Source organism: Lolium perenne, chromosome 3 (assembly GCF_019359855.2).
Source record: "Lolium perenne isolate Kyuss_39 chromosome 3, Kyuss_2.0, whole genome shotgun sequence".
Classification (NCBI taxonomy): Eukaryota; Viridiplantae; Streptophyta; class Magnoliopsida; order Poales; family Poaceae; genus Lolium; species Lolium perenne.
Window position 1 is genome coordinate 115,648,913 of NC_067246.2, and position 23,209 is coordinate 115,672,121.

The 23,209-nt window shown below is 44.4% G+C and overlaps 2 protein-coding genes and 1 long non-coding RNA gene across 3 annotated transcripts; 2 read left to right on the forward strand and 1 right to left on the reverse strand.

Annotated features, from left to right (window-relative positions):
- The first annotated feature begins 2,251 nt into the window (after positions 1-2,251).
- On the forward strand, positions 2,252-3,751 carry LOC127342216 (pathogen-related protein). The gene is made up of 4 exons (XM_051368175.2): positions 2,252-2,441; positions 2,553-2,685; positions 2,767-3,068; positions 3,201-3,751. Exons 1-4 carry the CDS (start codon positions 2,304-2,306, stop codon positions 3,330-3,332), a joined length of 705 nt encoding a protein of 234 aa, XP_051224135.1. The 5' UTR covers positions 2,252-2,303; the 3' UTR covers positions 3,333-3,751.
- LOC127342214 (isocitrate dehydrogenase [NADP]) lies at positions 3,361-8,918 on the reverse strand. Its single transcript, XM_051368174.2, has 16 exons — positions 8,685-8,918; positions 7,804-7,847; positions 7,525-7,634; positions 6,611-6,648; positions 6,421-6,498; positions 6,221-6,274; positions 6,040-6,141; positions 5,540-5,625; positions 5,352-5,455; positions 5,168-5,236; positions 4,968-5,083; positions 4,831-4,865; positions 4,525-4,667; positions 4,092-4,214; positions 3,886-3,981; positions 3,361-3,778 (listed from the first exon to the last, which is right to left on the reverse strand). The coding sequence occupies exons 1-15, from the start codon at positions 8,731-8,733 to the stop codon at positions 3,888-3,890; spliced, it is 1,245 nt and encodes a 414-aa protein (XP_051224134.1). The 5' UTR covers positions 8,734-8,918; the 3' UTR covers positions 3,361-3,778; positions 3,886-3,887.
- Positions 8,919-8,941: 23 nt separating this feature from the next.
- LOC127342217 (uncharacterized) lies at positions 8,942-14,244 on the forward strand. Its single transcript, XR_007876351.2, has 2 exons — positions 8,942-9,457; positions 13,851-14,244. It is a non-coding gene; the product is annotated as an uncharacterized lncRNA (long non-coding RNA).
- The last annotated feature ends 8,965 nt before the right edge of the window (positions 14,245-23,209 follow it).

A 23,209-nucleotide genomic window follows, 5' to 3' on the forward strand; every position in this document is an offset into this window, starting at 1 on the left:
CTCCCGGAGGCGCCGCCGGGCTAAGCCCGACACCCCGGTGAAGGGGGCGGCGGGGATCTAGGCTCTTGGCTCTCCGCGTGGTGGGTAGAAGGAGAAACGCCACGCCAGGCTCGCCATGGCCGATGCGGCTGCTCTGTGGTGCCCCTGCTCCGATGGCTTGGCCCTTGGCTCGGCCTCAGGTAAGGGCGGCCTCGGTGGGAGCTCGGATCCCAGGGTGGCGGCCCTGTTCTGGTGGTGGGGCAGCACTGGCTTGGCGGCGAGCGGTGTCTGCCGATGCTTGCTGGCCTCTGCGGCCGTGTGGACGGCGTGGAACCGGAGGGTGCTGGTCGTGGCCTGGGGGCTCCTTCGATGGTCGCCGGCGTCAGATAGGAAGCCACCAGCCCCTCCTCTCCTCGGATGCGCCCGGTCTGGCTGGTTTTGAAACGTCTTAGAGGTTGGCGGGACTCTCCGACCGGGAGAATTCCCTAACAGGTGGTGCCGGTCACGACGGCGACGACATCCATGGGCGTCGCCTTCCTTGTTGGGGGCGTCGTCGGGGTACTATCCTTCCCCCTACTCCTATGACCCCAGGTGAAAACCTAATGTTGGATTGGGTTGCGGTGGCGCTTGGCGTTGCTCCCCTTGCTGAAGGCGCGGCCTTGGGGTGCTTGAGGGTGGGTGTGGGCATTTGGTGTGTGGTTGGAGGTGTGCCGGTGTCTTCTCCAGCGTTCCCAGTAGCTTTGTCTCTGACGTGTTCGATCTTCGGTCCGCTGAGGTGCTTCTCGATGTGCTTGGCCTGGCGTTGCTTGCTTGGTTTGGTCTACTTCGATCCTCGCCAGCAGTCCGCATTCAGGTTCAGGGGAGCGTTTCCATCGGTCGATGGTGCGGCGCCCTTCAAGCTAGGGCGAGGAGGCAGGGAGCCTTCTTCAACGATGGACTGGATGTGGCTGTTGTGCAACTACCTGGTGTTTCTCCCTTGTCAAGCCACACAGGCCGGCTCCCTCTTGATTTCTTCGGCACCGGGTTGCAAATAGCTAAAAAGGACCATGTTGTTGCAAGCTGTTCTTCATGATTTCTGGTGTTTGCTTGTAATTGTGTTGCGTCGTAAGCTGTTCTCAGCATCTTTGTACTCTACCTTTGTAGCTTTATTAATTTAAAGCTGGGCTTAGGCCTTATGTAAGTGATCGATATGCTCGATCCTATTGACCTGCTCCTGAACACACAAAACACGTGGAGCTCTAACTACTTTTACATCGGAAAAGTGTTAATTGAAAATTAACTGAAACAGTATCCGAATTTTTGTTTGGAATTTTCTTGACACTTTAAAATATTTTTTACAATGGCAGGAGCATATGCACATGGGATCAAATGTGCAATTATCCAAACTTTCTACCCCTAAACAGTACCCAAGCTACTAGATTATTCAACAAGGTTTGCCAAGATAGTAGCATTACCAAGGTGGATCGTGTTAGCGCAATCAGGCAACAATAGCGCAAATGGTTTACTTAGTGGATCAGTCCCAACATGTGTTGGAGGTCGTCTCAAATAATTGTAAGGATATTATTGCCTAATTAATAAGCTCACGGTTCCTTAAAAAAAGGTTTTTATTGTTCTGGTACAAACGCCACCTTTGGGTCCACTTATTTCATGATTTTTGCATTTGATTTTGACCAAGGGCTGAGGCTGATACCCTGGGGGCAATTGATTTGGCCCAATCTATTAATTAAGCAAAAGATTTGACAAAAATAAAAGCGAAAATTAGATATGATGCTACTATCTCGACATTGTATCTTTCAAACGATTCGCTCCCATGAACATCCACAGTTCCACCTCATTTTTTATGTTAGCAAAAAGCGCCAAAGACAAGGTATGATGTTGTTGAAGACGTGTGCTTGTGCTAATTGTACTGAGAACAACAACTCTCCGGTAAGCTAGATCCTCAAGAGCAGTAATACAAACGGCCAATTAACGTTGGCTATAAACAGGCGCGCATGAGGTTTTATGTTTTCTTAGACAAGGGGGGGAAATAATTAAAACATGCAGAAGAAAGAGACAAGCTGTCATCACAAGCAAAATCCTTTTTCCTATGGTCAAAAAAAGAAGTCTAAACATTTTCCAGTGGACACGACGAGTTACAGCCAAAAGGATTGGAGGAACTCAGTGAGACAGGGACGGCTTGAGAATTGGGTTGGTGGATAGCGTATACTATTCTTAATTTCCAACGCAGTGACGTTTGCAATGATGCAGTTCCTCTCTATTTAGTTGACTCGCCGCTTCCAAATACCACAATCAACCTGTCCATTTTGAGAGGAAAGCAATTAGCTATGGCGTCTGCAGAAACAGGAGGCGACAAGTACCGGTCGTTCATCCACGGCGAGGGCGAAAAGAACACGGTGTGGAGGCTCGGAGCCCCTCCCAACTTCGACGTGGTCAACAAGCTCTTCGAGGAAGAGAGGACCAATGTACATATTAGCCTCTCTGTGAATCGCTTCACTCTCTACGGAGCAAAATCCTTGTGTCTACACAGATTGTTGTTATTCAAAACTATGTTCATATGATCCATACTGCAACAGGAATGGCCGGAGGGGTCTGTGGAAGAGAAGGTGCAGCGCTTGCTCAAGACCTGGGAGATGGAGATGTTCCACAAGGTGCGCCCCGAGGATCAGAAGTGCGTTCACTCCCAGGGATTCACGGCGAGCACCAACGGTGAGGCTTCATGGCTGCACACAACACACTTCCACACCTTGCCAGATTAGCGCGCCGTGTAACGACATGAAAAGCTTGCAGGGATGAAGGCTCTGACACGGAAGGAATGGTCGGCCATGGGAGGCTACAACGCGTTCCTGGCGACCACTTTGCCGCCAGAGCACCGCATCTATGACCCGGACAAAGAAACTGTCGACTCCGGCATGTCAACATTCCTCACAGCATTTCCACGGGGTTTTGCCATTGAGGTGCTTGACGTCTACAACAGCGACCCACCGAAGGTCGCCTTCAAGTTCCGACATTGGGGGTACATGGAGGGGCCGTTCAAGGGGCACCCGCCTCATGGCCAGCGTGTGGAGTTCTTTGGCGTCTGCATCTTCCATGTAAGTTTGTTTGGCACCTTGGTATATATAAGATCTCCGTGCTGTCCATGCAGTTAACTTTTGTTCAGACCTGGGAATCTACACTAACAGAGGAAACACTGATATATGGTCCGCTGCAATAATGTGATACAGGTTGATGAGGAGATGAAGGTGGAGAAGGCAGAGTATTACTACGAGCGGGGCAACTTCCTCGCCAGCTTCTTGAGCCCGCCTGCTGCTTCTGCAGCATCGGCTTCAGGTTGCCCAATGATGAAAGCAAACTGAAGCTGTAAGGATTATTGAAACATGTAACTTGCATCAATGTAAAAGGACGATCACCTCCATATTTTGAGTTGCCTTTGATTCCATGTCTGGGACATGACAGTGTTTTTAATAAAATAAAATAAAAGCTTATTTGTTGCAAACACCACTTGTATGTATGTAGGGGGTGACAAAACCACACTTGGTTTGGACAGAACTTTCGGAAGAGCTACTAGACAATGACTTGTTCATGAATCAGAATTTAGTGAACTATAGGCCTAGTTGTCTTAGTTTCGAGCTAAATTCATAGACTTTCTTCATTGTTCCAAGGTGCATTCAGATTGTCACCAGAGGCTTTATGTGAGATTGTGAGTATTGTAAGGAACGTTGCCCACCTTCTTATTCATAGTACAAAGGTATAAAATCGTATATTATGGGAGATCTTAACAAGTCTCTTGCCCTGTTCGCTCCTGTGTTGAGAATAGCAGATTATGCTTAGATAAGAAAACATGAGCCTCACAGAAGCATTACAAGCCACTTAAGCTGAAATACAGGGAAAGGATCTTAGTTGAAGTACCTTCATAACTTCGATTTTACTGACAAACTTGTTTTCAACTCATCAGCAACCGCATCGATAAACTCCACTGTGTTCAGATACTTATCTCGGCTAACACTGTAGGATGTCAAGATAATCAGTATAAATTAAAATTAATAGATAGAATGGTGATTAGAACTAAGTTTTGTATTGTCGCTACAGAATACAAAACGAGATGCAAGAATTACGTTGGCCCATGTATGAGAAGAGCTAGATCCTTTGTCATCTTTCCAGATTCCACTGTTCCCACACAAGCAGCTTCCAGTTTTTGTGTGAAATCTAACAGTCTTTTGTTGTCATCCAGCTTTGCCCTGTACAAGTGTTCAAGGTTAACGCGTAATGCTTCAGCTATAGATCTTTACAAAAGTAGCAAATAAAATTACTGTGGCCTACTTGGTGTTTACAGAAGTAGCAAATAAGAATGTATAAAGCTAGAACAACCTCCCTAAAGTGAAAATTCCAACTGAAGTTCAGAACATAATTTTCTCAAATCTCTGGTTTAACGAAAATGAAGATTGTGTATAAGAAGTTTAGGGTCAACAGAGCACAAAAAGAGAATCCAGGTTTAACATGAGTAAAATCAATATCATCTATTTCTATAATTTAATTCACCCTTGGTACCTATGTGCTAGTCCAGTCGACCATGCAAAGATTGACGCGATGCTATTTGTGCTTGTTTCGCCTCCTTTTTGGTGGACTCTGTAATGTCTTGTGACTGTACCATGTGCAGCTTCAGCTTCAACTGTTCTACCATCAGGGCACACCTAAAGCAATAAAAAAATTATAACTGTTAAGATGAGCACAGAGAAGCACATATCAGGTGCAGGACAGTGCAATCTAGATGTATTCTCAATAATAAAACAAATGGTGATAATAACTTTGAAATACAGAGAGTAGCACGAAGCATCCATCAGGGCATACACTTACCAGAACTGATGTCATGAGACCTAGGGATCCAAAACCTGCAGCAGAAGTAAAACCATACTTCTCTTAGCAAATGAACTGAAATCCTTCTCAAGATAAAAGGTTGCAAGGAATAACATCCATATACGATGAGCACAAACCTTGAGCAATCAGATCACTCTGCACATCTCCATCATAATTCTTGCAAGCCCAAACATAACCACCTTCACTCTTAAGGGCATAGGCCACCATATCATCGATCAGCCGATGTTCGTACCTGCCACAGCAACAATTAGTCTGGAACAGAAGGAAAACAAAGCATGTTATATACTTATCTGTTCAATAGAGCAAATAGACATACCATATTCCTGCCTTCTCAAACTTGCCTCTCCAATTTTTTTCATAGTTTTCTTGGAAAATGTCTTTAAACCTGATATATGAGATAAACCGGCAAGTAAGGAGAGTGATATTTCAGTGTAAGCCATACATGGATTCAAGACTATCTCCAAAAAAAACTAGATAATGTATGATAATTGAATATTGACCTTCCATCATATTTTTTGAGGATCGTGTTCTTGGTACTAAGATAAAGTGGCCATCTTTTCTGGTAAGCCACGTTCATTGAAGATTCAGCAAATGCCCGAATAGACTATTTCCAATGCAATAAGATAAAGTATGTCAGGTTTAAAGACCAATTTTGAAGATACAGAGCATCCAAGCTAGCTAAACAAACCTCATCGGTATTATACATAGACAATGCTACCCCACCAGCACCATTAAAGTTGAACACATCCAACTCTATTTGCTCCTCTACGCCATCTGTGGCAGTTTTCAGAAGATAAGAGTGTAAGCATGAAATTAGCACAACGAATAACTCATAAGTCACTGCAGAAAAATATCATTGGTACTTAACTATATTAGTAAGGTGCGCTCACAAATACAAAGTACGGAGTACTTAGTAAGAGAAACTGATTCTACTCAGTGTATACGCATATAAATCATTAATAGGTCCTGAAGTAGTGCTCCTGATTATAGTGGTAGCCAAGCTTATGTGCCAAGATGGTCACATGTAATGTCGATGCCAACAACCATGTCTCTATTTTGAGAAGCATTAACATTTTTTTATCATAAAGAGATCAAGCTACAAAATAATGAGTGCTAAGTTCTACAAATTCTGTCTTGTAAGACCAATCACAAGAGTAGCTGAATAACTAGTTTTCTTGAGTTACATACCAAATACCAATTTGAGCTTCCCTGGCCCTCTAATGATTACATCTGTTGCTCGGTATTGATCACCAAAAGCATGCCTTCCAATACATATGGGTTTTGTCCATCCTGGCAGAGTAAAATATGTAGCATAAATATCAACGAGCTCCAAGCATTGGTGTGTGAAAGTGCAATAAAACCACCGTACCAGGTACAAGCCGAGGAACATTCTTGCAGATGATTGGTTCCCGGAAAACAGTTCCTGCAGAAGTCAATGAGTTCCTATGATGTAAGTAAAAAAGAAACCACAACAGGTGCATCAATGAAAGTTAAGCATAGAATAAATACAGGACTCACGAAGCTCAATGAACATATGTGAAATAAACTGATCACTAGTGAGTGGTTTACCATTCAAGATGTTCCTTATTGTCCCATTTGGACTCCTCCACATAGCTTTTAAATTAAACTCTTTTACACGTCCTTCGTCTGTAAGCTCAAAAGTAGCGTGCCACCAAATCAAAATTAACATATGTGTCCAAAGCTTCTGTCGATACATAATGCTCATAGGTTAATGAAATCAAATTCTTCTGAGCATCACCTGGGGTGACAGTTGCGCACTTGATGGCCACATTATACCTGGAACAAAATTACAGCATAACTCAATAGGCTACAAATATAGGGACCACAAAGGCACAAACAATATACATCCATTATGTATCAGCGTTATGTAAGTTCTTCGCCTGGCTTGCCTCCCGGAACAGGTGCTGGACGGCGGATAGGCTGCAGCGGCGCGGCCTTCCACACCCTGCTGCTTGCCCTCTGTGCGACCAAGAGCCGGAGTCCATTCAGCACCTTCTGCTAGGTTGTGTGGTCACGCGCGAGATCTGGGCTTGGGTCTTAGCTCGGTGGGGGATGATGGAGTGGCTCCCCTCCGTGGACACAGACCTTGTTCAGTGGTGGTCCTCCTTGATCTGCCCCTCGGGGCTGAGACGGGACCTTTGGACGGCGGTTATCCTTGTCTTCTGGTGCATCTGGAGGCACCGGAATGAGGTGGTGTTCAACGGTGCGGCACCGGAGGCTCGAGCGATTAGGGGTAGGATCAAGGAGGAGTCCCTCAGTTGGCGTCTAGCTAGGTTGTTCCGCTCCGAGTCTTTCGGCTTTCCTGACCCCTTTCCTTTCTCGTGGAGGGACGGAGATTAGGCTTTGCTCGGGGAGCTGTCACCCCTGTTGACAGCACGAACGTTGTGGTGTGAGCCTTCTGGCTTTTCTTCTATGTGATCAATACACCTCCCAGGGTGTATTCTCGAAAAAGAAACCACTGGCACACATGCAAATTCCTTCATTTAACAATAATTGCTAGTTGGGACTAGGACCAAGAGGTTCAGCAAAAAGCACTAATAATAGCCATTCCAGTAGAAAATACTGTTGTCATGAAAGAAAGGCATAACTCAAAAGAGAGACAAGAAAACATAGAATGACCCAGAACCATGAAGCAGAAAAAGTGAGGCTTACTTTAGGGTAGCTTCTGCACTTTCTATTGTTACTTTGTCCCCAGTAGCGTCACGGTTAGGTAGACCTAAGTCATAGTATTTTATGTCCAAATCCAGGAAAGGGAATATAAGCTGCAATAAAATATTTCAAAATGTCTATCAAATGAAGACGCGGACAATAAGAAACACTAAAGCACCAAAAATTGAACAAAATGATATAAGATAATCAGAGATTCTGAACACGGCCCTTGGTTAAGTATTCTATCAAAATCAAGAACAAACAGAAATGACAATAACTAACCTTATCTTTGATCCATTTCCATATAATTCTAGTCATCTCGTCACCTGCACAAAATGAATATAAACTTTACGGGTCAGTTAGTCTGCAGAAGCACTCTCTCCCAATGTGAAAAAGAATGACACACACCGGGAAAACATACTTTTTTTTTTGTATATGCTAACATAAAGTTTATCCATGGAACTTTTTCAGCAAATACTAACTACTGAAGTTTTTGATTGAAGAAGATATTGTCCTGACATTTGGTATACAACAAGGCCCAATCAAAAAGGGCCTATTTAAGTTCTATTTTGAGATATTTTTGCAGATAAGTTCTGAACTTGGTGTCTGGATATATTGTATACTGCGTGCCATGGAACAGGATTTGCAATGTTATTGTCCTTTTATCGCTGTATACACGTGTGCTTACTCGATCTTTCATGTCACTCAACAGAGAGACATCTAGCTAATTCAGCGTGCTTCCTACCTCTGCTCTTCAATACGCCTCTAAGACTCACCGGTGCATAGATATCAAATCATCAAGTAAACTAATTAAATTGACGAACATTAATCGCCATACTAGCATGAAACGATCTCTACATTCGAGCACCGAACAACTTCACCCAAAAATCACATTGCCCAGCACAAGTAAATTAGGCCAAGGGGGCCAAGAACATGAAAATGTAAGGGAAAATATTGAGTCCCAGTTCAGATGCACATGATCCAAACCAAAGTAAAGCAGCCTAATTCACCGATCGACCACAGTACGGCGAAACAATTCCCAAGCTGAGCAAAGCCCAGCCATTGATCTGTACATTCTCTCGTGGATCGCAGAGAGACACTAGACAAATCAAGCGCGGCGTGGTACAAACATCGGATTGGAAGCGGGGATCGGGGTTTCTCACCGTCCATCTCGACGATGGGATTGGCGACCACGATCTTCTGGAACTCCATGGGCGCCGCGCTCGGCTCGCTGGGCAGCTGGCCTGCTCCGGGACGAGGCGAGGCCAGAGGCGATTCGAGCTCTTCTGGAGACCGGAGCGCGGAGAGAGCGAAGTGGTTTGACTAGGCGACACGGCGGAGCTCGCCGTGCGCCGTGGACTTTTTTTTACTCCCTCCGATTCCTTTTTAAATGACTTAAATCTACCCAAATGCTAATAAGTGCACGAGGGCTCGTTTGCTCTTCAGAGCCTTCGATTCTGGTCCGTCCGATGGAGCCGCGCGCGACGATCATTCCGATCACGACAAATACAATACAGCTATGGTCGCAACCGCTTTCCCCTTCTTCTCTCGCGGCCTCTCTCCCAACTCAAACCCCTCCGCCGCCGCCGGCCAGTCTCCCCCAACTCCGGCGCGCCCCTCCTCCACTTCAGGCCCTCCTCCCCCGCTACACCCCCACACTTGTGTGCCCCTCTCCCTGACGCCTCCCAGCCACCCGCAACCGATTCACTTTCTCTTCCCCTCAATCTCCTCCGTCACGCTGCCTCGCCGGCCAGCCGTTATGCCGGAGGCAGCCCCCCCCCCCTCCTCCACCGGCCCCACTCCTATCCGATGGCCCCTCCTCTCCTCCGCCAGCCCTTCCTTACCTCCACCAGCTCATGCCTCCTACCCTCCTTGCATCGGCGACCCCAGCCAGTATGACCACTACAGCGTGCTGCCCAGGCACCACCACCTCCAGGTATCAGTTCATCCGGGTATGCTCGCTGCAGCTGTCAGGCTAGCTAGAGCCATGATTTTGGTATTAATATTGATTGTTCAAAGCTCCGTAGTTAGCTGTTGGTTCGCTTCATGTGTTGGTAATTTGGTATAGCAATAGGAAGAGATAGAGAACGAGCTAGTCGTGCTACTGTAGCGATATTGCATCCTAATACTACTCTACTACTGCAGTATAGCTGAGCTGATCGATATGGAGAAATATGTGCCTGTCGTGCGCGGTCGTCGTTTGCTCGTACATACAGCTAGTAGTAAATCATGCATAGGATGGAGTGCCAGATCGATCATACTCGATAGACTAGTGTACCAGCTAGTAGTAGTAGTACATCATGAAGGATTATTGCCCCCGTTGCTAAGCCCTTTGGTCACCAACTCTGAAGTTGAAGGTTGTGTTTGGTACATGAATTATTTCTCTTGCTAGCTTAGGATCAATGCTTGCTTCAACTCTGCATTTATAGGTAGACTAGTTGTTATTCTACCGAGTGTATTGACCTGGTGAGAGATCATATGGGTTGCTTGTCGAAATAGGTGTACTCAACCTGAAACTAATTCTAAGTGTTGTGTAACTATTAATATTAAGTTGCCTACTAGCTAAAATTGAGTTTTCTTACAACAATCCAAAGTAGCTAGATGGTGTTAACTGCACCGCTCAAATTAAGTTGACTACCGATTCTTGCCAAATTGCCTAAAATTCTACTTTCTTAATAAGAGTGAAAACCAATTGATCGGTTGTGATGATATAAAGTCCACGAGTGCGAGACCGAGAATCTGGAGAAGCATGGGAATGATGGGGGATGCCTTGGAATTCCAAAGACATTTTTTCACCCCAAAATTGAAGGTATATTCCCAAAAACTCGAGCCATTTTTTGCAGCTGGAATGTGAATAGTCCGCGCAATGTTAATTCACAAAGCATGAAATGGTGGACTTTTTGGGTTATGTAAGTGACTATTCGGTGCTATTTTGATTTACACACCAAATTCTCATGTGTTTTGTGCTGGATTAGAAATTGGCCACTTGACCAATTGATCGGTTCATAGCAGGGATTTGGTAATTTATTAGCATCAACGGAGTTTGTGGATGTGTGTCAGTAATGAGGTGCCCTGGAGACATGCCTTCTAAGTTGCTTCTGAATATAGTGCTTTGTTGCGTCACATGTGTGTTAAGTAGCTTACGGATAATGTCTATTCGAACAAAATATGTTGTGCTAAGTTGCTTTCTAGACATTGTCTTTGTTGTTATAAACATGTGCTAAGTTGCTTTTCAACATACTGAAGTCGCTGCTCTTCGTTATGTCCATCTTGGCTGCCAATAGGGATATGCGGGCCAATATGGGGGATCTGCTAGAGATGCTCTTGGACCACAAAACTGTGAGGTTCCAGCCTATGAGTTTGGTCACTTCTCGTTGGACCACACAGTCTAGTATAGCAACAGGATGATCTTCCAGGAATTTTTGAGCTTTCAATTTATTATCGGGGAATTAAAGCTTTTGCTGATATTATCATCCCAATAACCAATAACCAATCGGGCAAGCGGAAAAAGGCACTTGGATAATTAACTAGTACAACATATGGCTATATGGTATGCAGGTTGATTTGTCTTGCTAGTACATCGCTAGAGAACATGAGATAGCTCGGCGCACAATATATAAGGACTGTGGTCTTAACTAAGGTGATCATCATTGGTAAGTTGATGTGTCCAGTTAATTAGATTGCTGTTTGGATCATTGACCAGCTGTGTTTTGTCTAGCTAAACGTAATTGCTCCCCTGTATAGACTAAGTTGTCTTTACCAGCATAGGTAAATTGCAACAACCACACTAACTTAGCTGGTTACATGGTTTAGATCATTTTTTGTAGGGGTGGATGGGGAGCTAGTTTTAGGTGATTTACTCCCTCATAGATTTAAGTTGCTTCCAAAATATTGATTAGTTGTTTCTAGCAACATAGTTAAGTTGATTTCCCATGCTATTAACTTTAGTTTTGCGGTAGTTAATTAAGTTTATTTTTTGTAGATTGAAGTTGCTTTTGCAAAATAGATAAGTTGTTTCTGGGAAGATAGTTAAGTTTCTTCCCTTCGCTATTAACTTTGTTTTGCACTAGTTGATTAAGACTGAAGTTGCTTTTGGAAAATAGATAAGTTGTTTCTGACATCATGATTAAGTTGCTCTCCCATGCTTTTAACTTTATTGTTTCGGAAGTTAATTCAGTTTATTGTACGATAGTTTGAAGTTGCTTTTGCAACATAGATAAGTTGTTTCTAGCATAGTACTAAGTTTGATAGCTAGATTAGCATAAGTTGGATAGAAATGATCCAATGTCAATAAAGTTAAGTTGCCTTCACCATGATATTAAGTTGAATTTCCTACATGGTAAAGTAACATACAACATTTAATTAAGTTGATTACACAACAGATTGTGTTATTGCTGAAAACCGGTGCAGGTTTTAAGATCACCCTGCTTTTTTGTTGAGTCATCCAAGAGTTTGAAGGTTCTTGAGTTTGTGGGTGTAACTAAGTTGTGGTTATCAGATTACATAGTTGCTTCTCGGGTGTAGGTAAGTTGCATTCTTGGTTCGACTGTGTTGTTTCTTGTATAACTAAGTTGTAGTTATCCCATCACCTAGTTGTTTTCGGGTGTAGGTAAGTTGCAGCCTTGGTTCCACTATATTTAACCCATTACCTAATTGCTTTTCGGGTGTAGGTTAGTTGCAGTCTCGTTTTCACTGTGTTTTTTCTGGTATAACTAAGTTGTAGGGACTGTTTGGACTGAGCCCCGGCATGCCCTGCCAAATTTTGGCAGCCAATTTTTTGCCCTCCGCTCGCGCACGGTATTGTGTAATAATCCATTGGCAGGCATGGGATGGGCCTAGGCTCACCAATTATTTTGCACCCAATCAAGCAGCACCAAAGCCTCATGGCTGTGACAATATTTTGGTAAGGCTGGCCCTGGCGCAGAACCAAACGTGGCTTAGTTGCTTTCCGGGGTACTTAAGTTGCAATCTTGGTTCCACTTTATTGTTTGCTGGTTTCACAAAGTTGCAGTCATCCCATCACCTAGCGTGATCCTACAAATAGAAGTACATGGTTTTGTCCTCTGCTCAGGCACATTTCATTAATTTAGGGCTTTTAAGTTGCTTATCAAATTTAATTAATTTACTTACTCATCATTAAGTTGTATAGCTAGGTTTTTTAGGCCCCCCCAAGTTGATATTCATATGCGGAAGCACGGTATCCATTCTTTTCATTGGATGAGTTTTTTAACCTTCTTAATTAAGTTAATTAGTGTTCCTTATTATGTTAATTAGTGTTTCATTGGATGAATAGGTTTTGTTTGTCTGACTAGACGATGATCAAAATGATAAGTTGCTTAGACCATTAATTAAGTTGCTTATTGTCCATCTATTATGTTGTTTTTTTGCATATGCATAGAATTGGTTTTTGTTGTCTAACTAGGCAGTCATCCTTCGATTAAGTTGCTTAGCCCATCAAGTTATTCACTGTCTCCGTTAATTTTTTGTACATATAGGGGATCCAAGGTTTTTTAGCTGTTAAGTATCTGACCATGCAATCGTCGGGTTGGATGGGTGTCTAGGGTTTTGTGTTTATTCCTCCGTGAATAGGAATTTCTTATTCCCTTATTAAGTTACTAAGTTTTTTTATTATCGGTTCATCCGAGTGTTCTCTTCCATCTAAGTTGTGGCATAGAATAGTTTGTTGGTTCGCACATGTACTAAGTTGCTTTATTATCAGTTCATCCGAGTGTTCTTTTCCTTCTAAGTTGTGGCATACAATAGCTTGTTGATTCACACATATGATAAGTTGCTTTATTATTGGTTCATCCATTTGTTCTTTTCTTCTAAGTTGGGGCATTCAATACTTTGTTGGTTCACACGTGTGCTAAGTTGCTTTATTATCGGTTCATCCATGTGTTCTCTTTCTTCTAGGTTGCGGAATGATGTACTTTGTTGGTTCACGCTTGTGCTAAGTTGCTTTATTATCGCTTCATCTAAATGTTCTCTTTCGTCTAAGTTGTAGCATAGAGTATTTTGTTTGTTCAGACTTGTGATAAGTTGTTTAAATATTGATGCACCCAAGAGCATACATTGTTGGTTCACGCTTGTGCAAAAGTTGCTTTATTACATGTTTGTTATGCAACTAGATGTACATGTTGATTCGTTGTGATCGTAGAGGGTGTTTCGTGTGTGTCTAGAAATAGTGCACGTGAAGGTATGAAAGTTGTCCAACAATCTTATAACTTGCAGTGATAAGTTGCCTCCTAGCTACATTTTTGCTTGGACAACATCATCAACTTTTAATTGTCTTGGTATACATTAATGGTTCTCTGTTTTTTCCTGGCTAGATTCCTGGATCATTTCAACGAAAAATGGAGAATAACAGAAGTACATTAGCTCCCTAGATGACAATGCAACATAACTCTTACTCGTTGCTTTTTGGTTTGGCAAGAATCTGGATAGGAGCAAGGTGGGTGCTTGATCTGCTTGAATCAACCAACAACCAGTTTTTGGAAGATGTTAACTAGTCGAGCTTTGTTTTCTTCATTCTTGGCCTTTTTCCAACTATCGTTGTTATGTCAACAAAGTAATATAAAATGTCTAGGTTTCTATAGCTATGTCGAGTGTTAAGATATCGGAGATTTCCTGTGTTAGTTGATATTTCAACATGGATACATCGCAAGATACGAACTGATGCCGTGTATTTTAGCCAATTTTGAGCAATATGTACCATTCTTGTCCTTCTTGTGAGCTGCTTGTTTTTTGCCGGAAATGCACAATATAGACCACGTGAACACACGTGTGAAAAAAGTGCGGTATTGCGTGAAATTTCTGGAAGCCCTGGCAACGAAGAGGCCAGGAGGGGACCCGTTATTGTTTGGTGCGAGTGATTGGGGACTGGTGCATGGTCATGGTGTGTAGAAAATAGATACTTTCCGTAAATAGCTAAGTCACAACCAGAACTTTCCTTTTTCGGATGAGGGCCAGGTTAGACAAACGAGCCACCGTTTGCTCCCTAGACCTGTCCTAAATCTATATCTATATCTATCTTGGAAAAAGCTAACAGCAAGCGCCGCATAGAGCATCCCCACTCGTTGGCGCTCTCCACGCCCAAATCCAGACGAAACAACCGCTGGATTGGACGAAATTAAGTCGTGGGGAGTACCGTATTTCTAGTCGTCCACCCGGAGTTCGGCGGACATAGTTCAAATTAAAACAAAGCGCCGTCCCGCGCTACAAGTACGGCCAGTTGATCGGCAAAAGGAGCAAAAGGATCAGCCACAGATCGGCGATCGGAGGGAAATTACACGGAAACGGGCTCATCGGCAGTCCCGGCCGGCACGGCGGTGTCCGACGGACCAGTTTCCTCACACGCCGTGGCCGAAGCGGCTGCGGCAGCCGACGAGGAAGCAGCGGCAATGGACGTCGAAGCAGCCGTAGTCGACGAGGTAGATGGTGAGGAAGCCGAGGTAGGAGCCAGCGGAGACGACGAAGGACTGGCCGAAGTGGCTCGGAGGATGTCGCTGCGGTGGCCCTGGTACCAATTCCTCGTCTCCTCGTCCATCAGTTCCATGTTGCCGCCGCCCATCAGGAACGCCAAGTCTGTGTTCCTCTTCTTCGCCGCCGCCGTCGTCTTCAGCAGGGCGATCCGGACGCCTTGGTTGGCGAGCATCTCCCGCCACCTACCGTCGAACTTGTCGTTCCTCCCGTCGGCGTGCGACCTCAAGTCGGCCCAGCACTTGTCGATCGACGCCTGCATCCTGTCGGTGGGATTGTTCGTCCTTTTGAGCTCTTTGAGCTTCTTCTGGCCGAGTTCAGGGCGCCCTTCCGCCGCGCAAACCGCCGGAGCGTCGGGGTTGTACTGCTCGGTCTTGCTCTTCGAGAGGGTCGTGCGGGTTTCCTTCCACTTCTCGCAGTTCTCGAGGCGGGCGTAGACGTTCAGGAACTTGAACTGCAGGCCGGTGTCGTCCGTGTACATGTCCAAAGCACGGCGCAGCTGGGGAAAAAAGAGCACGGCGATACGGGTCAGCTCACGACGATGTACCTCGGTGATGCAGGGTCGACGGAGCATACCTTTTGCTCCAAGTCGTGGCCGCTGATCGGCCTTTTTTCGACCTCCTCCTGTATGCCGTGCCATTTGTTGCACGTCGTCTGCATGATCCCCCAATGGGTGGCCATTGCCTTGTCTCCCCGGTACACGTTCATGTTCGTCTTGTTGAAGTAGGGATCGACGAGTTTGCGTTCCTCGTACGCCTGCCTCACTCGAAGCCAATATGTGTCGAACGACTGATTGGCCCCGATTATGCCGTTCGTGGACACGGTCATCCAAGCTTCGGCGAGGCACTCCTCTTCCTTCGGCGTCCATTTGATACGTGGTTCGGCAGGCGGCGAGTCCTTCTTCCTCTTCTTCTTCCCCTTCGACAGGTTGGTGGCGGCTTGAGTTGGCTCTTCTTCTTCCTCGTCTTCTTCTTCGACGGCTTGGCTTCCGTCGGCAACATCCTCCCGATGCTCGTTGCGCGCCGCCACAGCTGCCGTCACCCTCACCTCCTCTTGCGTGAAGAACCCCGGGCTCGCAGCGGCGGCGGCCATGAAGAACCCCGGGCTCGCAGCGGCGGCCATGGAGCCGGAGGTGATCATCTCGTGGATCTCCTCTTCGTTCGGCGCCGCCATCGCACCGAACGGGAGCGGCCCTCGTCGCAGGGCCGGCGAGGTGCCCTCGAACTGGCCGCCGCTGCCGACGTCAAGCTCGGGCGGCGACGGCGTGGACCTGGACGGTTGGACGTAGGCGCCCTCTTGGAACACGGCAGGCGGCGACAGCGAGTACATCGAAGGGGAGAAGGACGATGGGGAACTGGATGTACCTTGCGTCGGCCATTGGACGGGAAACATGCCGCCGCCACTCATGGCCATGCTGATCTTCCTCGCTTGTTCGTCCTGGGTCGCCGCCGCCCTCTTGGCGGCGGCTCTTTTCACCCTCTCCGCCCTGCCGCTTGTTTCCACCTCGCGCCGTTTCTCGTCCACCGCCCACTCGGCGTTCGTCATTGATACGTCTCCGACGTATCGATAATTTCTTATGTTCCATGCCACATTATTGATGATATCTACATGTTTTATGCACACTTTATGTCATATTCGTGCATTTTCTGGAACTAACCTATTAACAAGATGCCAAAGTGCCAGTTGTTGTTTTCTGCTGTTTTTGGTTTCAGAAATCCTAGTAAGGAAATATTCTCAAAATTGGACGAAATCAACGCCCAGGGTCCTATTTTGCCACGAAGCTTCCAGAAGACCGAAGAGGAGACGAAGTGGGGCCACGAGGTGGCCAGACTATAGGGCGGCGTGGCCCAAGCCCTGGCCGCGCCGACCTGTAGTGTGGGCCCCTCGTGACGCCCCTTGACCTGCCCTTCTGCCTACAAATAGCCTTCGTCGCGAAACCCCCAGTACCGAGAGCCACGATACGGAAAACCTTCCAGAGACGCCGCCGCCGCCAATCCCATCTCGGGGGATTCAGGAGATCGCCTCCGGCACCCTGCCGGAGAGGGGAATCATCTCCCGGAGGACTCTACGCCGCCATGGTCGCCTCCGGAGTGATGTGTGAGTAGTCTACCCCTGGACTATGGGTCCATAGCAGTAGCTAGATGGTTGTCTTCTCCTCATTGTGCTTAATTGTCGGGTCTTGTGAGCTGCCGAACATGATCAAGATCATCTATCTGTAATTCTATATGTTGTGTTTGTTGGGATCCGATGAATAGAGAATACCATGTTATGTTGATTATCAATTCATGGCTATGTGTTGTTTATGATCTTGCATGCTCTCCGTTATTAGTAGATGCTCTGGCCAAGTTGATGCTAGTAACTCCAAGAGGGAGTATTTATGCTCGATAGTGGGTTCATGTCTCCGTGAATCTGGGGGAGTGACAGAAACCTCTAAGATTATGGATGTGCTGTTGCCACTAGGGATAAAACATTGGTGCTATGTTCGAGGATGTAGTTACTGATTACATTACGCGCAATACTTAATGCAATTGTCTGTTGTTAGCAACTTAATACTGGAGGGGGTTCGGATGATAACCTGAAGGTGGACTTTTTAGGCATAGATGCATGCTGGATAGCGGTCTATGTACTTTGTCGTAATGCCCAATTAAATCTCACAATACTCATCATAATATGTATGTGCATGGTCATGCCCTCTTTATTTGTCAATTGCCCAACTGTAATTTGTTCACCCAACATGCTGTTTATCTTATGGGAGAGACACCTCTAGTGAACTATGGACCCCGGTCCAATTCTCTATACTGAAATACAATCTACTGCAATATTGTTCTACTGTTTTACTGCAAACAATCATCATCCACACTATAGATCTAATCCTTTGTTACAGCAAGCCGGTGAGATTGACAACCTCGCTGTTTCGTTGGGGCAAAGTACTTGGTTTGTGTTGTGCAGGTTCCACGTTGGCGCCGGAATCCCTGGTGTTGCGCCGCACTACATCTCGCCGCCATCAACCTTCAACGTGCTTCTTGGCTCCTACTGGTTCGATAAACCTTGGTTTCATACTGAGGGAAAACTTGCCGCTGTACGAATCACACCTTCCTCTTGGGGTTCCCAACGGACGCGTGCTATACGCGTATCAAGCACTTTTTCTGGCGCCGTTGCCGGGGAGATCAAGACACGCTGCAAGGGGAGTCTCCACATCCCAATCTCTTTTACTTTGTTTTTGTCTTGCTTAGTTTTATTTACTACTTTGTTTGCTGCACTAAATCAAAATACAAAAAAAATTAGTTGCTAGTTTTACTTTATTTGCTATCTTGTTTGCTATATCAAAAACACAAAAAAAATTAGTTACTTGCATTTACTTTATCTAGTTTGTTTTATTTACTACTGCTAAAATGAGTAATCCTGAAGTTGAAGTTCGTACGTTTAAGCAACGAGGGGGAGAATGTTTAAGAGATGCTTGGTATAGAATTAGTGATGCCCATAATAGGTGCACTAAGAAACACTCCACCACTATCCTACTCAGGAATTTTTATGTTGGTGTCTCTAGCTGGAATAGGTATGTTCTTGATAGTCTCGCGAAAGGTAACTTCCTAAGTACTCCTGCATTAGAAGCTAGCTGCAGTATTGAGAGTCTATTTGGAATACCCCCTGTTGATGAAGTTAAAACTGAAATCTCTCTCGAAGATGTTATGAAAAAATTGGAAACCATAGAGAAAAAATTTCCAAGTGTTGAAACTAAATTGGAAATGTTACTTGATAAAACTGATGAACTCGATAAATCCTTAGGAGGAATTGATGAAAGAATTAGTGTCCTAGGAGCTTGTGTTGTCCATGATGATCAAATCAATAGGATTGACGAACTTGAAAAAGCTATGGGAACCTTGGGTTCAACGTTTTCTTCTCTTAAATATAAGGAGAAAGCTTATGTGGGTAAGGAGCAAAAGTTTATGTATGTCTCTAAAGTGCCTAAACCAAAGAAATATTATTATAGGCCTAAAATTGACAAAGCCCTTAGTATCACCACAGATGGGGGAGTTTGTGATAACGATGCACCATCTCTTGATAATACTTGATACACACTTTCTGCGCCTAGCTGAAAGGTGTTAAAGAAAAGCGCTTATGGGAGATAACCCATGTTTTTACTACAGTACTTTGTTTTTATTTTATGTCTTGGAAGTTGTTTACTACTGTAGCAACCTCTCCTTATCTTAGTTTAGTGTTTCGTTGTGCCAAGTAAAGTCATTGATAGTAAAGTTCATACTAGATTTGGATTACTGCGCAGAAACAGATTTCTTTGCTGTCACGAATCTGGGCTGTTTTCTCTGCAGGTAACTCAGAAAATTATGCCAATTTACGTGAGTGATCCTCAGATATGTACGCAACTTTCATTCAATTTGAGCATTTTCATTTGAGCAAGTCTGGTGCCTCGATAAAATTCGTCAATACGAACTGTTCTGTTTTTGACAGATTCTGCCTTTTATTTCGCATTGCCTGTTTTATTATGTTCGATGGATATTTCGATTCCATTGACTTTCAGTAGCTTTGTGCAATGTCCAGAAGTGTTAAGAATGATTATGTCACCTCTGAACATGTATATTTTGATTGTGCACTAACCCTCTAATGAGTTGTTCTAAGTTTGGTGTGGAGGAAGTTTTCAAGGATCAAGAGAGGGAGATGATACAACATGATCAAGGAGAGTGAAAGCTCTAAGCTTGGGGATGCCCCAGTGGTTCACCCCTGCATATATCAAGAAGACTCAAGCGTCTAAGCTTGGGGATGCCCAAGGCATCCCCTTCTTCATCGACAACATTATCAGGTTCCTCCCCTGAAACTATATTTTTATTCCATCACATCTTATGTGCTTTTCTTGGAGCGTCGGTTTGTTTTTGTTTTTGTTTTGTTTGAATAAAATGGATCCTAGCATTCATTGTGTGGGAGAGAGACACGCTCCGCTGTTGCATATGGACAAATATGTCCTTAGGCTTTACTCATAATATTCATGGCGAAGTTTTTTCTTCGTTAAATTGTTATATGGTTGGAATTGGAAAATGATACATGTAGTAATTGCTAAAATGTCTTGGATAATGTGATACTTGGCAATTGTTGTGCTCATGTTTAAGCTCTTGCATCATATACTTTGCACCCATTAATGAAGAAATACATAGAGCATGCTAAAATTTGGTTTGCATATTTAGTCTCTCTAAAGTCTAGATAATTTCTAGTATTGAGTTTGAACAACAAGGAAGACGGTGTAGAGTCTTATAATGTTTTCAATATGTCTTTTATGTGAGTTTTGCTGCACCGGTTCATCCTTGTGTTTGTTTCAAATAGCCTTGCTAGCCTAAACCTTGTATCGAGAAGGAATATTTCTCATGCATCCCAAATACTTGAGCCAACCACTATGCCATTTGTGTCCACCATACCTACCTACTACATGGTATTTCTCCGCCATTCCAAAGTAAATTTCTTGAGTGCTACCTTTAAATTTCCATTCTCTACCTTTACAATATATAGCTCATGGGACAAATAGCTTAAAAACTATTATGGTATTGAATATGTACTTATGCACTTTATCTCTTATTAAGTTGCTCGTTGTGCGATAACCATGTTCACTGGGGACGCTATCAACTACTCTTTGTTGAATTTCATGTGAGTTGCTATGCATGTTCGTCTTGTCTGAAGTAAGAGCGGTCTACCACCTTATGGTTAGAGCATGCATATTGTTAGAGAAGAACATTGGGCCGCTAACTAAAGCCATGATCCATGGTGGAAGTTTCAGTTTTGGACATATATCCTCAATCTCATATGTGAAAATTAATTGTTGCTACATGCTTATGCATAAAAGAGGAGTCCATTATCTGTTGTCTATGTTGTCCCGGTATGGATGTCTAAGTTGAGAATAATCAATAGCGAGAAATCCGATGCGAGCTTTCTCCTTAGACCTTTGTACAGGCGGCATAGAGGTACCCCTTTGTGACACTTGGTTAAAACATGTGCATTGCGATGATCCCGGTAGTCCAAGCTAATTAGGACAAGGTGCGGGCACTATTAGTATACTATGCATGAGGCTTGCAACTTGTAAGATATAATTTACATGATACATATTCTTTATTACTACCGTTGACAAAATTGTTTCTTGTTTTCAAAATCAAAGCTCTAGCACAAATATAGCAATCGATGCTTTCCTCTTTGAAGAACCATTCTTTTACTTTTATGTTGAGTCAGTTCACCTATCTCTCTCCATCTCAAGAAGCAAACACTTGTGTGAACTTTGCATTGATTCCTACATATTTGCATATTGCACTTATTATATTACTCTATGTTGACAATATCCATGAGATATACATGTTACAAGTTGAAAGCAACCGCTGAAACTTCATCTTCCTTTGTGTTGCTTCAATGCTTCTACTATGAATTATTGCTTTATGAGTTAACTCTTATGCAAGACTTATTGATGCCTGTCTTGAAGTACTATTCATGAAAAGTCTTTGCTATATGATTCACTTGTTTACTCATGTCATTTACATTGTTTTGATCGCTGCATTCACTACATATGCTTTACAAATAGTATGATCAAGGTTATGATGGCATGTCACTCCAGAAATTATCTTTGTTTATCGTTTACCTGCTCGGGACGAGCAGAAACTAAGCTTGGGGATGCTGATACGTCTCTGACGTATCGATAATTTCTTATGTTCCATGCCACATTATTGATGATATCTACATGTTTTATGCACACTTTATGTCATATTCGTGCATTTTCTGGAACTAACCTATTAACAAGATGCCGAAGTGCCGATTCTTGTTTTTCTGCTGTTTTTGGTTTCAGAAATCCTAGTAAGGAAATATTCTCGGAATTGGACGAAATCAACGCCCAGGGTCCTATTTTGCCACGAAGCTTCCAGAAGACCGAAGAGGAGACGGAGTGGGGCCACGAGGTGGCCAGACTATAGGGCGGCGCGGCCCAAGCCCTGGCCGCGCCGACCTGTAGTGTGGGCCCCTCGTGACGCCCCTTGACCTGCCCTTCCGCCTACAAATAGCCTTCGTCGCGAAACCCCCAGTACCGAGAGCCACGATACGGAAAACCTTCCAGAGACGCCGCTGCCGCCAATCCCATCTCGGGGGATTCAGGAGATCGCCTCCGGCACCCTGCCGGAGAGGGGAATCATCTCCCGGAGGACTCTACGCTGCCATGGTCGCCTCCGGAGTGATGTGTGAGTAGTCTACCCCTGGACTATGGGTCCATAGCAGTAGCTAGATGGTTGTCTTCTCCTCATTGTGCTTAATTGTCGGGTCTTGTGAGCTGCCGAACATGATCAAGATCATCTATCTGTAATTCTATATGTTGTGTTTGTTGGGATCCGATGAATAGAGAATACCATGTTATGTTGATTATCAATTCATGTCTATGTGTTGTTTATGATCTTGCATGCTCTCCGTTATTAGTAGATGCTCTGGCCAAGTTGATGCTAGTAACTCCAAGAGGGAGTATTTATGCTCGATAGTGGGTTCATATCTCCGTGAATCTGGGGGAGTGACAGAAACCTCTAAGATTATGGATGTGCTGTTGCCACTAGGGATAAAACATTGGTGCTATGTTCGAGGATGTAGTTACTGATTACATTACGCGCAATACTTAATGCAATTGTCTGTTGTTAGCAACTTAATACTGGAGGGGGTTCGGATGATAACCTGAAGGTGGACTTTTTAGGCATAGATGCATGCTGGATAGCGGTCTATGTACTTTGTCGTAATGCCCAATTAAATCTCACAATACTCATCATAATATGTATGTGCATGGTCATGCCCTCTTTATTTGTCAATTGCCCAACTGTAATTTGTTCACCCAACATGCTGTTTATCTTATGGGAGAGACACCTCTAGTGAACTGTGGACCCCGGTCCAATTCTCTATCTTGAAATACAATCATCGTAATACTGTTCTACTGTTTTACTGCAAACAATCATCATCCACACTATACATCTAATCCTTTGTTACAGCAAGCCGGTGAGATTGACAACCTCGCTGTTTCGTTGGGGCAAAGTACTTGGTTTGTGTTGTGCAGGTTCCACGTTGGCGCCGAAATCCCTGGTGTTGCGCCGCACTACATCTCGCCGCCATCAACCTTCAACGTGCTTCTTGGCTCCTACTGGTTTGATAAACCTTGGTTTCATACTGAGGGAAAACTTGCCGATGTACGCATCACACC

Coding starts and splice junctions, on each gene's coding strand:
- LOC127342216 (XM_051368175.2), top strand. CDS start 2,304: ATGGCGTCTGCAGAAACAGGAGGCGACAAGTACCGGTCGTTCATCCAC. Junction 2,442..2,552: donor TCGAGGAAGAGAGGACCAAT/GTACATATTAGC, acceptor ATACTGCAACAG/GAATGGCCGGAGGGGTCTGT. Junction 3,069..3,200: donor TTGGCGTCTGCATCTTCCAT/GTAAGTTTGTTT, acceptor AATGTGATACAG/GTTGATGAGGAGATGAAGGT.
- LOC127342214 (XM_051368174.2), bottom strand. CDS start 8,733: ATGGAGTTCCAGAAGATCGTGGTCGCCAATCCCATCGTCGAGATGGAC. Junction 5,626..6,039: donor GAAGCTCAAATTGGTATTTG/GTATGTAACTCA, acceptor AAACTGCCACAG/ATGGCGTAGAGGAGCAAATA. Junction 4,668..4,830: donor GTCTCATGACATCAGTTCTG/GTAAGTGTATGC, acceptor TTATTGCTTTAG/GTGTGCCCTGATGGTAGAAC.